The 15,492-nt window shown below is 37.4% G+C and overlaps 1 protein-coding gene across 1 annotated transcript; it reads left to right on the forward strand.

Annotated features, from left to right (window-relative positions):
- The first annotated feature begins 1,883 nt into the window (after nt 1–1,883).
- ndnfl (neuron-derived neurotrophic factor, like) lies at nt 1,884–15,261 on the forward strand. The gene is made up of 4 exons (XM_067368516.1): nt 1,884–2,010; nt 6,271–6,462; nt 12,294–12,418; nt 13,844–15,261. The coding sequence occupies exons 2-4, from the start codon at nt 6,302–6,304 to the stop codon at nt 15,259–15,261; spliced, it is 1,704 nt and encodes a 567-aa protein (XP_067224617.1). The 5' UTR covers nt 1,884–2,010; nt 6,271–6,301.
- The last annotated feature ends 231 nt before the right edge of the window (nt 15,262–15,492 follow it).

Here is a 15,492-nt window from a genome sequence, read left to right on the forward strand (position 1 = left end):
TTGGCCTCAAACAGGGTCTAAAATGACAAATAAAGCACCCTACAGTTCATAATGAGAGACTTCATCATGTAAACTAATCATCAAAAGTCTGCAACTACACAAGTGTGTCATTTGGGACAGGGCCACACTTCATAGGCAGCTGTCTGTGTAGGCTGTCAGAAGAAAGCATGGCAGCTCACTTGTTTATTCTCATTTTCTCACATTTACCTACTGAAAAGAGTAATTTTGTCTAAATGAAGTTTAGAAACTAAGGCCAAAGTTTCACTTTACACATCTCACCACTAATGACCAAGCATTACAACCCACATTCCTGCAAACACTCCCTTTTAGAGCCAAAACTTTCTGAAGCTGAGAGCAAAAAAAATAATGATCAAGGACAACTTCAAATACAATCTGAAGGGTTTTTAGGATGAATTTCCTCTTTCTACATTGGATTTAGCATGACTGTGACTGTCAAGAACATTGTAAATTCATTAGGACTCTGATTGTCAGTCATCTCAGGTTCCTCTCGTCACTGCTGAGCTGCTGTTCTGATCTGAACCAAAGCCACTGGTGGCGGCCAGCCACAGAAATCACTTCTTACTGGCCAGACATATCAATTTTTTAGGGAAATCAAATCCGGGATGAGCTTTGGTTTTACTTGTGAGCGATGCTGGAGCTGGAGCTGGAGCCACAAACATTTATACACACACGCACACAATGACCAGATGGGTGGAGTGTTCTCATTACTTCAATAGCATGGCTGAAGCACCCATAGAATACATTCAAAAAGGCCCAAGAGACATGCTTAACACACACACACATACACACACAATGCAAATAGCCCTTTTCATTCTGCTGTGGAGGATGGACAGAATGTGAGGGAGGGGTGGAAGATGGAGAGATAGCATTGTGTGGAGGAAAGAGGCACAGTGTCGAGTTCGGGAAAAACACTTACAATTACATGTACATATTCAATCTCTTTGAGAAGAGTACTTGACCTTTAGAACAATACGTACACAAACGCACACACACACCTACGCTTCAGGTGTTGCTGTGGAGGGACTTTATGTTCAGTGCTGATGTATTTACAAAAAATATAGGCCTATATTTATATATATATATATATATATATATATATATATATATATATATAGTTTTGATAAAACAACTACGCAGCTTCCAAAAGGGGCTTTTCACAGCGATACCATAGAAGAACCATCTGATTCCCCAAAGAACTTTTCAGTGATCAGTTCTTGAAAGAAACATTTTATTTTTTAGTGTGAAGAACATTTTCGAAATCTAAAAGAAGCCTTTTCCACTATAAAGGACCTTTTCTGCAATGAAAGTAAAGAAACTTTATTTGTAGTATACACATGAAGTATATATTATAAATATATATATATATATGAAGTTTAAGGTTTGGGTTTCTATGAGAATTAATGGAAATTATCTAGTTCCCAAAAAGTAATTAACACATCCCTACGCAATCTTCAAAAACACACACGTCTCCAAACACCCTCCCCAATTCTCTCTGCAATTACTCCACGCGCACACACACACACACACACACACACACACACACACACACACACACTCAACCAACCCTCTTGCAACGACAGCCCTCACCAAGAGACTTTTTCCATCCTTCTAGCCATTATCTATCTCTTCCTCCTCTTCTCTCTCTCTCTCTCACTCTCACATACACACAGTTCACACGCGCATGTGTCTGTTTGACTAGTGCGCCTCAGTTATCAGACTGCACCGATCTGGGTCGGGGGGAGAAAAGAGAGGAGAGAAAAGGAGTGGAAACGAGAGAAGAGAGAGGATAAGGGAGAAAGAGGAGAGGAGAAGGGTGGGAGGGTTTTTCTTTTTTTCTTTCTTTCCCTCTATCCTCAGGACTCCAGCAGGACAGGGGAGTTTCTGTGACTCTGAGCACCAGTGCAGAAGACATCAGACTCATTTACTTCTGCTCTTCTTCACCTCTCCTCCTTTCTTTCTTCAGAGTGGAGGTCCCGAGCGCTGGCTGAGGTAAGTACGTGTGATTGCGTGTTTGTGTGTCTGTGATTACATGTCAGGGACTCAACTGGTAGAGCATGGTGCTAGCAACGCCAAAGTCATGGGTTCGATTCCCTGTGAAAACACAAAGTGATATGAAAATCTTGAATGCAAGTTGCTTTAGATAAAAGTAGTAATGTTTAGTATATGGGAAACCCTTTTCTTCAATCTTCAAGTCTTCAAATCTTTTTTTCCTATTACTTTGTTACATGAGACTGTGATCATCCTCTCTTACTGTGTATCTCTTACTCATGTCTCTTTGACCACTAAATAGCCCATAAGTACAGCAGTGACATAGTGTGTGGTTTAGGATGGTGGTGATCCAGAACAGGGCAAAAAAAAAGAAAGAAAAAAAGAAAGAAAGAAACTCCTGCAGTGCAGATGAAACTTAAAATGAATCAAAATATCAGAAAAGAATAACATATATATATATATATATATATATATATATATATATATATATATATATATATATATATATATAACTCTGATATTACAATTAAAAAACATAACATCTAAAAACATAATATAAAAATAGGAAATATATAAAATATTAAAATACAAAAAAAATTGCATTTTGTTTATCATCACATATCGTTTGTACATAGTTTATAACACATCTTCTGTATTTTTCTTGCTGTGGTAGTGTTGTAACTGCATGACCATGACAAGAATGCGTCTCTGGACTGAATTCAGCTTGATTCAATTCTGAGAGAGACAGAGACAGAAAGGAAAGAAAGACAAAGCAATTAGTGTTACTTTATTTGTTAAAGTCAGCCATTAGATCTTGACCATGATATATTTCTGCTCTTCTCTAATCTTTCACTAAGCCCTCTTTCTCCCCATCTGAGTAAGTCTCTGTCTATTTACCCCCCTACGGCCCACATCTTTGCATGAGTTCTCAGTTTTCATTCTATACCATTCAAGTTTGGAGTCCTTTTCTGTCTTTCCTTCTCTCTTTTCTACCTCTCCCCCTTCTTTTCTCTCTCGCTTTATATCTGGCTCCCCTGGGAGCAGTCAGGACCCCTGCAAAGAGCATGTGTCACCTGACACCACAGCCACCAACACCATCAACAAGCTCTCTAACAAATCGAGAGTAAGAGAGAGAGTGTGTACAGTAATACGAGATTGCCAAACACAGTAAACACAGAGATTGAGAGATAAAGAGAGAAATAAAACTGGTGTGAGATTTACTGAACGGACAGACTTAGTACTGGGGGATCAAAACAAATCATGTTTTTGCATGATGACATTATTTTTTATGATTAAGTACTTTTACCTAAGAATTTTCATTACCGTAATGTGTACTCTCAATCCCATTATTTCCAATGGCAATTCTGAATACTGCAATACAGTACTTTTTTTTTTTTTAATTCATATAAAATAAAATAGCCTACAACAAACACTACCATGGTGTATAAATACTATATGAAAAATATTTAAATAATATAAATATTTTATTTTAATCATTTAAATAATATATATTTTATTTTTTAGCATTGCAGTAGCCTATTGATTTTACATTAATGAGAATTTTGGCAGAAAATGGCATGTAAACAATTTACAATGCAAAAAAAAAAAGAATAGCTTTTTTTCTTAATGTAAAATAGTTATTTTGATTTTGGGATGAAATTGAATTTAATTCAAACATGTTCTTGACTTGTTATGAGATTCACTCGGAGGTTTTATGACTATCCATCAATCTCTTTATCGTTTTATGTGCACGTGTCAATTTAGTCTTGCATGTTTCTTCTACACTTCCCTCCATCCCTTCCTCCTCCTGTCTTTCTCTCTCACCTCCTACACCCTTGTTCGGCTCCTCCCACCTTCACTCTCCCTTTTACCTCTTTTTTTTTCTCCTTCCGATCCTCTCTTTCTCACCTTCACTGCCTTTTTTTCACCTTTCTTAATCCCTCTCTTCATCTTCCTGGACATTTTCCCGCTCCGATCTCACTCTCTCTCTCTCTCTCTCCTCTCTTCACACTTTCCTTGCATCCTCCTTTTCCACCCCCTCCATCCCTCTCTTCTGTTTCTAATGAGGGCCTGTTCAGCAGTCATAATCAGAGCAGAGGTTGGGTGATGAGAGCGCGCGACGCGTCTCATGCGCGTTCACTCCACAGCCTGTCATCTGATCTACGGAGAAACGTTTCCCCAGCGACAACCATGCGTGTTGTTATGGGGACACTTTTCAGCACGATGGCTTTGATCGCTGCCTCTCTCTCCCCGGGGACGTGAACTCACATCACTGGGCCCATCAGCTGCAGATAAACACCGATTGAACATCTGAGAGTTTCAAACTTTCTCAACTCTCCCCCACAGCCGCTGCTCGGCGGTGTTCAGATTACCTCCAGGTGCTGTTTTGGTCGGTTTTGTTCTTTTTGTCGATGGGTTTTTATACTACCAAAGCAGCCTGCTGTTCGTACATAATAAGAGGAGTTGAATTCTTTTTCCACAGTAAACCAATTTGATGTTGCCTGTTAAAAATAGAGACATAAATTCAAGTGAGTTTTTGTCAGGCATCGCTGAAGTGCCGCTCTCGTCTCGCAGGCAGCGCGCGGCTTCTGTGTGGAGTGTCAAAGAAGAGAGCAGCGAGTGTTAGTGGATAGCAAATTTTCTTTGCTCATATAAATAATTCTCTCTGAATAAAGGCAAATGTTTCCTGCTATCAATGAATCATCAGCTGGGATGAGGCTAACTTTCTCTCCCTCATCCTCTCGCGTTTTTCCTCTCTCTCTCATTTTGCCCTCACAACAGATGGAGTGTGAGAATTAACTGATTGACTGATAGCTCGGTTCTTCGCTTGTCAGCCATAATGAATAACCTTTGTGTTGAATGTCGGCTGAAACACCAGTGAGTTTGTCAGCACATTGTGAGATAAATAACAGCACTGTCATCTAACACATCAGCCCTGAGTTGCAGATCTACCCGAGAATGTGAGTTTCAGCCGCCAGAGTTGGATTTTGACAGGTTTTAGAAGATTTTAATCTTAATTTCAATTTAAAGTTGGCAGTTTATCTCCAACATTCACATCAAGGACAAGGCAGATGTTTTAAGTATGATGGATTTACTTTTTGTGAAATGAGATAATGTCAAAATTCTGCTGAATAATCAGCTCCTTTGAAACCTCCAGATGTCCTCATTTGTCTCGGAGCTTTCATTAGCCAAGGCATGGGACGTTTGTTATCTAAATAGATAGACTGACTGACAAGATACGATAAATTAACTTTTTTACTACAGTCTGTAGTATGCATATGCGTACTTTCCTATAAAATAGTATGCAAATAGCAGTGTGTCAAATGAGAACAGTTGTAGACTAACGATATCTGGGTGAAATACTGTGTCTGCGGAGATTGTGAAGTGTGGCCACTGGAGCTGAAAGGACGTCGGTTTCAAAAAGTTAAAAAACAAAAATAGCAAATAAATGAGTCAGACCGGACATCTTTTTTAATTGTTAAACCAAAAAACATTCACATTTTAAAGCTATTGCCCCCAGTAACAAGCTGTTGTACCCGTAAAGGTACCATTTTTGCACATTTTTTCTAACAGTGTTGTTAGTATGCCATAGGTCAAAGGTCAGGCAGGTCAAACAACATGGCAGATGTAGCATATGCTCAATAAATCATGCAAAGTCAAACTTCTTATTCAAATTTACTATATACTGAGTATGATAATTCAAATGTTTCCTTCATATTGTCTTTATGAAAGGAGAACTGATCACAGTAGTTCTATAAATAATTCTATAAAATGTAATTAAAGGGATAGTTCACCCCAAAATGAAAATTCTGTTATCATTTACTCACCCTCAAGTTGTTCCAGACCTATGAGTTTCTTTCTTCTGTTGAACACAAAAGAAAAAAAAAAATGTTGGTAACAGTAGAAATTGACTTCAATAGTAGGAAAAAAATACAGTGGAAGTAAATGGTTACCGTAAACTGTCTTGTTCAACAGAAGAAAGAAACTCATACAGGTTTGGAACAACTTGAGGGTGATTAAATGATGACAGAATTTTCATTTTCTATCCTTTTAATACTTTCTTGATGTGCTTTAAGTTGTCAATGAAAATCTTTCTCCACCAAAAGTCTTTTAATGTAATAGTTTTCAAAGTTAAAACTTAAGAAATCCTTGTTGTCCTTTGATTTCACTCTTGTGGTTTTTAGTGAAATATTCAAAACTATCAAAAAAATACATTTAAAGGCTCTTACCTATTTAAAAATGACATTCTTTGTATTCCAGGCAAGTGAGTGGCCGTTTGTGTTGGACAAGGATGGCTCTTTCCTGGTGTCTCTGCCTGGCCATAGCCCTCTTTTTTTGTCCTGGCACCATCAATGCCCTGGCACCTGAAAATGAAGTGACATTACACCCCACAACATGGCTGAGTGAGAACAGGGTCACACCAGTACATCTGCCTAAAGGACGTGCTCGCAGGTAAAAGACACCTTGGGGGTCTGGTGGGCGATAGACATTAAAGAATTTAGCCAATAAGGGGAAGGTACACTACATTGGTCAAGTGGGCCAATCAGAAAGGAAAAGAATGAAAGAGAAACACTGATTGTGTATGTTTTACAGCTTTCTAGCTCAAGTAGAGAAGAAATAGAAGAGTGGAAGAGTTTAGATCAACATTGAAGTCCTCCAAAGAAAGATAGCTAATACTGAATAATTGTAAACTGAATTGAATAAAACTGTAAACTGATATCTGTCCTCCAGAGCAGGGGGTTTCAACTACCCAGGAGGTTGCAGTGGGGTACAAAATGGTGGTTAGAAAAAAATATATACAAATATTAATAAATATTTCCTCATATTTGTCACAATCATGTTAAGTTCTCACTGTCTGTTTAGTTTTAGTTGTTTAGTTTGTTTCTCATGGGGTTGTACGGTATTTTCAACATGCACAGGGGCTAGTTGCTGAATTTATTGCTGTCCGAAACCAGAATGTCAGTGTTTTTCTCCCATCACCCGCGTAAAAATCCCCACTGTTTTTTTTTAAAACCACCTAGGTCATGCTGGAATTTAATTCCCATCCAAATCAAGAAGAGATCAATTAAAAATTCACTGTTTAAATCCTTTTTGACCACTGCCAAGCACCATACAATAACTGTTGTGCTTCACTGAAATTTGGATGCATTTTAAAGATCTAGCCTTCACTTTTATTACTGAAATGCTGGAAAGTATTTACAAGAAATATATTTCATCACCGCTCAAAGGAGAAAGAGAAGAAAAACATGTAAACATTTAAAATGGGCCGTTATTATGGCAGCAATTATATACACTGAAAATATAAACCAAGCAGCTTTTGTTCACGGCATGTAAATAAGAGGCTGTGTTAACTTATTTCCGCTAATTTCCACATTTTTAAAATGACATCATTTTGAGATAAAATACAAGACAGAACACCATTTTAACTACAGCACGTCTGTCTTTCTACATTTGCACAGGAGATTTAAATAATCAAATAATAAATAGGATATTATTTTCTTATTATTAAATTAAATATGAATTTATGCAAATTATTCCAAGCACATGACATTTTATTTACAGCAGACAATCATGCAACTGACCACTTGAGCACTGCGTTTCAGGATTCGTTGGATCACAAAACTTGTTCCTTCAGCATGAATAAATCGCCATCTGAATGCATGAGTTTTATCACTGAGTTGCCATGCAAATTAATTTTTACGGGCGTCCACATGGGAATCAATTACCGTCCAAATATGGCTTTAGTCTTTGTCATTGCTTAAGTTCTAGTAATTCATTAGTTTTTAGTTAGTCCTCACCTGTTCCCTGTTCTGTTAATTACCTTCTTCATGTATTTAAGCCTTCTGTCTTCTTCGGTTCATTGTCTTTTTTTAACATTATGTTTTTTATGTGTAGTATTCTCTTCATGTTCATTAAAAGTATTATAATTTTTCGCTCATTACACATCATCTTTAAATTATCAACACAGCCAACCTATGACAATATTATTATTATTATTATTTCTACTGTTAATATTTAGTATTACACATATTTATAATATTCCTATTTTTCACAATATAAAGTATATTACTTATTAGTATACAATATTAGTATTTAGGGTCAGTGTTGTTATTTTTAACTAAAACCAAAACTATTCAACATTTTGATAATTGAAATAAAGGTGAACTAAAATATTAAAATATTAGATGAAAATTTTTAACTTTAAAATAAAATTAATAAGAACAATGAATCAATCAAAAACTGAAATATAGAAGCTTTATAGAAATAAAAAAATAATAAAAATGACAAAAGCACATAAAATTACAAACGAAATGTAACTGAATATAAAAATAAAAGCTAATTCAAAATATGAATACATATTAAAATAGTATATCAATAATAATAATAATAATAAATGTTTAGGGTGCAAATATTCAATCATTTTTGGAAAAAAAAAAAACGTTTTTTTTCTCACAAATAGAAACCTAGTCCATGTGAAAGTACGATATCTCCTTGTGAACAGTTTGTGTTTAGCTTGTGTCTAGCTTCATGTCTGTAGTAGAGACATTCACATTATGCTTCACTATACTAGCAACACAAACTATTTTCGTGACATTATGAAATGAATGATGGTCATTTAAATCCTATCTGTTTTATTCTCGTTAATGGGCTTAAAATCATGCCACCAATTTCTCAGTTTCCTCTCTATCAAACCCAATATATAGCAAAAAACCAAATCCAGCTAAAACTGCAGCTTTCTTTTTCCATTAGCAATACTAGCCAGTGAGAATCACAGTGAGAACTGCTCCCTCACCCGTAACAGAGGTGGTGTCAGGCTTCAGACTGAGCGCGAGAAAGAGAGAGAAGAACAGAGTGAGTTTCAATGCGCAGCCACAGGGCAGGAGCTGCTGATCATAAATCAAATTAATTAATCTATTAAAAGATTGTAACTGTGCCTTCCACACAAAATCTCTCACTAAAAATTGCAATAAAAAGGGTAAGGGATGGACACACCTTAAGTGTACCTGCCAGTAATCCCTCAATCTAAAACTATGACCCTTTATTTTATTGTCAAGGTCAAAGTTAAACCTGATTACCAGAAGAATGAAATCAATATTATGATAATGTGCTATGCCGGTGAGCCAGCGGCATGCAAATAAGAGATCTAAATCGCATTAAACAAACGCTGAGTCTTAAATCTAATGTCTGACTATTTCCATAGAAATAATATAATGAGCAGTTGAAGATGCAGAACACCATTGACTGAAGGCAGCATCACAAGCTTGTTTTCAAGGTCAGAGGAAGTGGTGCTTGCCAAATGGCTGGTGTTACCAGAATGCACAGAGGGAGGTTCACCAGATTCTGCCCAGTGTGATGTTATTCACGGAGGGGGAGTGAATGTGTTTCCTGCTTGAGCAAAGCACTCTACAGTGATGGTGCACCTGGCATCAGCTGTGATCTGTAAACATTAGGGTTTGTGGAGATGCATATCTAAATGACGGTGATGGATCGATAGAAGCTTATCAGAGATCAGTCATTCTGGAGTCATTGCTTTTGTTTCTCCTCACCTTCATTAGCAGATCAACCTGTGCAAACATCAGCAGTCAAACAGTCCCCAAGGAAGCTCTGCGGCATGTTATTTAAAGGTGTCATGTCATACACTTTTTAGCAATAATGTTCACCCCTTGAGATCCATTTAAATAATGTTTCTGTTTTTTGCTCCAGAACAGTCATATCCTGGACTTATCCTAATTAAAGGGTTAGTTCACCCAAAAATGAAAATTCTGTCATCATTTACTCACACTCTTGTTCTAAACCTACAGTACAGTCCAAAAGTTTGGAACCACTAAGATTTTTAATGTTTTTAAAAGAAGTTTCGTCTGCTTACCAAGGCTACATTTATTTAATTAAAAATACAGTAAAAAACAGTAATATTGTGAAATATTATTACAATTTAAAATAACTGTGTTTAAATATATTTGACAAAGTAATTTATTCCTGTGATGCAAAGCTGAATTTTCAGCATCGTTACTCCAGTCTTCAGTGTCACATGATCCTTCAAAAATCATTCTAATATGCTGATCTGCTGCTCAAGAAACATTTAATGTGTACAAAATTTTACAACATATTTGTGTACAATATTTTTTTTCAGGATTCCTTCAGTTCAAAAGAACAGCATTTATCTAAAATACAAAGCTTTTGTAACAATATACACTACCGTTCAAAAGTTTGGGGTCAGTAAGAATTTTTATTTTTATTTTTTTGAAAAGAAATTAAAGAAATGAATACTTTTATTCAGCAAGGATGCATTAAATCAATCAAAAGTGGCAGTAAAGAAATTTATAATGTTACAAAAGATTAGATTTCAGATAAACACTGTTCTTTTGAACGTTCTATTCATCAAATAATCCTGAAAAAAAATATTGTACACAAATATTTTGTACAATTGTACAATAAATGTTTCTTGAGCAGCAAATCAGCATATTAGAATGATTTCTGAAGGATCATGTGACACTGAAGACTGGAGTAATGATGCTGAAAATTCAGCTTTGCCATCACAGGAATAAACTACTTTGTGAAATATATTCAAATAGAAAACAGTTATTTTAAATTGTAATAATATTTCACAATATTACTGTTTTTACTGTATTTTTAATTAAATAAATGTAGCCTTGGTGAGCAGACGAAACTTCTTTTAAAAACATTAAAAATCTTAGTGGTTCCAAACTTTTGGACTGTACTGTATATGCATTTTTCTTCTGTGAAACCGAAAAGAAGATATTTTGAAGAATGTTGGTAACCAAACAGTTTTGGTGACCATTGACTTCTACTGTATGGACAAAAAAAAAAAAAAAAAAAAAACATTTCAAAATATGTATATTTAAATTGCCTTAAAGAAAAAAAGTTATACAGGTTTTGAACAACATGAGGGTGAGTATATAACACAATATTTATTTTTGGGTGAACTTTTTGGGACTTTTTAAAGGGTTAGTTCACCCAAAACTGTAAATTCTTCTCTTTCCTGTCAGTCTCCTACGCTGTTGACGCAGTAAACACAGTGCAGCGCTTCCGTGTTCTACATCAGAATGCCGATTCATTATTAGCTGGCTCCTGCATCAGCATCACACACATGCGTCATGCTGCTCACATGAACAGCGTCGGCCAATACTGAGCCAGCGTTTGGACGTAAACATGAAAGCCTGCACTGTGCTTACTGCGTCAACTTTCTAAGGATAATGACAAAAGAGATTTTTGAAGAAAGTTGTTATTTTGTTTTGTTTTTGCGCACAAAAAGTATTCTCGTCGCTTCATAGGTTGAACCACTGTGGTCACATAACTGTCTTTAGTACCTTTCTGGGCCTTGAAAGTGGTTGGTAATTAAATTGTTGCCAGTGGAGGAGTCAGACAGCTCTCGGTTTAAAAAAAAAAATCTTAATTTGTGTTCTGAAGATAAACAAAGGTCTTACGGGTTTGGAACAACATGATGAATAATTAATGACAGAATTTTCATTTTTGGGTGAACTAACCCTTTAATGTAAACACCCTCTTTATATAAGAAACAGCCTAATACTCACAAGTGGGTTTGCTGGCTGGTACAATATAGATGCCAAATGTTCATGAAAGACATGTCGCTCAAACTATAAAGGTCAGACTGCAATGATCAAAAACTTTGTTAAAATAAACTTCAGCCACTCATTTCTAATATTGGGATATTAGAATCTCTGAATGCTATGCAGAGCCAGGAACAGCACAGGGTTGGGTGGACATTGCTAAATTTTACCCTGGTGTTTAGAAATAATAATATGACTGAGCAGATCAAGTTTCTGAACAATGAATAGGGGTTTACTCAGAAATCTGGGCAGTCATGTGTTAAAGTATTTGGGTTTCCGATCTCAGAGTCATAAATCCAATTACTTTGTAACAAGCAGCTTAATTTCAATTGAGGGTCTTTTATAGAAGCCTGTTTTTGCTTCAGAGTAAAAAACTAAACCGGTATTTTTGAGATTAATGTTCAAATAGGAAATATAGCCACATTGTGATACAAAGTCGCAACTGTGAGAATTAATCACAATTGTAAGATATTACATCACAGTTATGTTAAAAAAAAATCTAAAAAGGAATGAATATATTACAGTAGATTAAATTCTTTAATGAGACACGATTAGGCTGTTGCAAATTGTTAAAGGATATTGTTTGACCAATTAATTTGAGATTTGATTTTTTGAGAGGTCTTATGAACAATTAGACCAAACCATATCATATTTGCTGTGTCTAATACATACAGATATGGATCTTTGTTTCAGACTGTATTTCACGCTAAAGAAGAAAGCTGATTTGCTGTCTGTTACTGTGAGCCCCTGTGCAGTGCACATCGAATGGAGCTTGGCTGTTCGGACCTTGAAGGATAAACCACCTAAAAAAGCACACTGTGAGTTTGTGCGTGTGTGTGTATGTATGCTTATTCATGGACTTGCGTCTGCTTGAAGGTATATTTGTGCATGCATGCAAACACGTACTTGTGTGTTTGGGGAGTACTGGCATAGACCTAACCAGGGCTAACAGACTACTCAGGGATTTTGTATCCAAAGGGCGGACGGGTTACATCTCTTCAGAGGATTTAATGAAGAAGCGAAGCAGTCGCTTGAGGCTCACTGATTTAATTAGCAGGTGTAAAACTGCTGTTGTGTTGCTTTAGGGCCTCTGTGGACAGAAGATTCTCCTCTTATCCATCTCCAAATCTCCAGGCTGTTTCCCTGATAGAGAGAAAGCATTTTCAAACAGAAACAAATAGACACAACATATGCAAGCACAGTCTGGATGGATAAACATTAACGTCTGGTTCTAATTTTAATGATACTTTAGAATAATTACTTTACAATAAGATTCTGTTAACATTGGATAATGAAGTAGGTATTATGAACGTATAATGTACAGCAATAAACTATTAACACGGTAGCATTAATTAATTTAAATTAACTGAAAAATTAGATATAAAATTAGGTCTAACGTTGTTTTGAACTCAACTTACATTCATTGTATGGATGAAAACAGTGGGAAATGATTTTCAAAAAACTTCTTTTATGATTCACAGAAGAAAAAGAATAGTGATACAGGTTTAGAAGAGTAAATGACCACAGAATTTACATTTTCAAGTTTAACTTCTTTAATTATAAATATACTGTTCTTCACTGTTAATTCATATTTGTGCATGCTAGATGTTAATTTATAACACTTTAAATGTAAAAAATATATTTCTATGTGTAAAATTAACATTATCCAAGATTAATAAATACCTAATGCATTGACTGTTAACGAATTAAACCCTAGCGTAAAGTGTTAAATAAAGTGTAAAATAATTTAATAAATGATTTTTATTTTATTATTCATTCATAATGCTAGACAGATAAATACATTTTTAAACTATTTTGTTGCAAAATGCATTTTACAGTTATCTTAATTCATATTTGGAAGACACCTCTGCATCATGTGTTTTAACAGAATAATCCTGATGATTTTTGTTTTATGGTGAAAATGGAGTGCATTTCTGCACTCTGCTTTCGTAATCATGCGCATATACTAAAATGAAGGGGTAGTCTGGCAGGCAAAGCAGCATTATAAAGTCATAAAGTGACATATAAATCATTTAGACTGTGAACTCAGGGGTCCCCATCTACACCTTTAAATTATTCACTTTGATTACCAAATGTTCCCTCTAAAAGTGTGCCGACAAAAGTAATGATGGTTTGCATGAAAAACAGGCTTATGCGTCTATGCAGCCCATGTTTTTTAGCTCTCTTTTGATTAGAGCTTTTGAATATGCTTGATCTTGATCTGAAATGCTTCATTTCTGCAGGGAGCTCAAAGAAGAGCATGCCCGAGGTTTGGTGGAGAGGTTCTGGAAGAGAGGTTAGGATTTACACCTACACCGGCAATGCTATAGACACCTACACCGGACCTGCCTACGCTCCGGCGTCCATCTACATCCTGCGGCTGAAATCAAACGAGCAGAACACGCAGGTGTCGGCATACCTCCACGAAGGTCCTGGTCCCTCGGGGGCTTTCCCGGAGCTGCCATCGGACCCCAGAGTACACACACTGGGGGTGGGCATGACCAGTGTCACCTTAAACTGGGCTCCAAGTTCATCCATAGTTGTTAAAGATGGTCACCAGCCACATCATGAATATTGCGTGTTAGTCAACCACAAACACAACTACCGAAGTCTTTGTGCGGCTCGTGAGGGAATCCGAAAGGAGATACAGAGTGTGCAGAAGAGACAGAGGAGGGACAAACAAAGCAAGGAGATTGTGTGGGCAACACCTAAAGACTGGTGGTGGCGGCACCCAGATACCTTCAAGGATCGGGAATCATCTACAACTGATAAGTTTGAGGACCCTGGATGTGTGTGCAGGGATGTCGAAAGCGTGTGCACGGTTTCGGACCTGCTTCCGGATACACAGTACTATTTTGACGTGTTCGTAGTGGACAGGGTTAACGGCACAAGTGCGGCATACACAGGCACTTTCGCCCGCACACACGAGGAGGCTCGTCCAGCTGTCACGTCCTTACGGGAAGGCCAGGTCAAATGGGTCACCCTGAACGGGGATGCAAGCAATCTACAGGGAGATCAGTTCCGATTTAAGCCACGTGGGTGGCAGCAAAATGGCCTCCTTACCTTGCACACCTGTAACGGCACTAGTAAAGTCAAGGTCACCGTCTCCACTAAAGGACAGACTTTGACGTCTCAGGAGGTGGGACACCAGCTGGCCCAGATTTGGTTGCATGGTGGACCGTCATACCTCATCCAGCTCCAGGCCTTGGCCTCATCGTCAATCCCTAAAGGCAATTCTGGGAAGTCCAAATTCTGTCTCAAAATGCAGGCATCGTCGGCGTACCACCGCCGAGCTGTGCCGGTGTTTCCCTCCACACTGCAGATCAAGTCTTTCAACAAGTTGCGGACCTGCAACTCAGTCACTCTTGCCTGGATGGGGACCGAAGAACGGAGTCTATATTGTGTGTATCGGAGGCAGATCCCGCTCGACGGCAAACACATCTTGACGGATCGCTGCATCGACCCGGAGTCCCGTCCAGCCAATGAGAGAGTCCTCTGTAAGTATTTCCAAGAGTTAAACCCACGTCGGGCGGTCACAACAGCGGTGATTGGTGAACTGGAATCAGGGGTGCTATATGTGTTTGACGTTTATCTTATGAGACGCTGGGGGCTTCCAATTAAGTACCACAGCAAGACCGTGAGAACCAGGAGTGAATGTTGAGTGGGCATCTCAGAATCTTGCTCTCGGTGGAGAAGGACTCAATGGAGAGACAATACGCCACAGGGAAGCCAATGTAAGGCCAGAGAGGGAACTGTTGGGGGCCTAGATCTGGTACGGTGGAGGTCGAATGTGACCATTGAAAGACATAAACACACATTAATATGCCAACACAGACACACAAATACAAAGAGAGGTGAGACCAAGCTCACACCAGCAAAAACTAATTTACTT

This window comes from Chanodichthys erythropterus, chromosome 18, assembly GCF_024489055.1.
Source record: "Chanodichthys erythropterus isolate Z2021 chromosome 18, ASM2448905v1, whole genome shotgun sequence".
In the NCBI taxonomy this organism is placed as follows: domain Eukaryota; kingdom Metazoa; phylum Chordata; class Actinopteri; order Cypriniformes; family Xenocyprididae; genus Chanodichthys; species Chanodichthys erythropterus.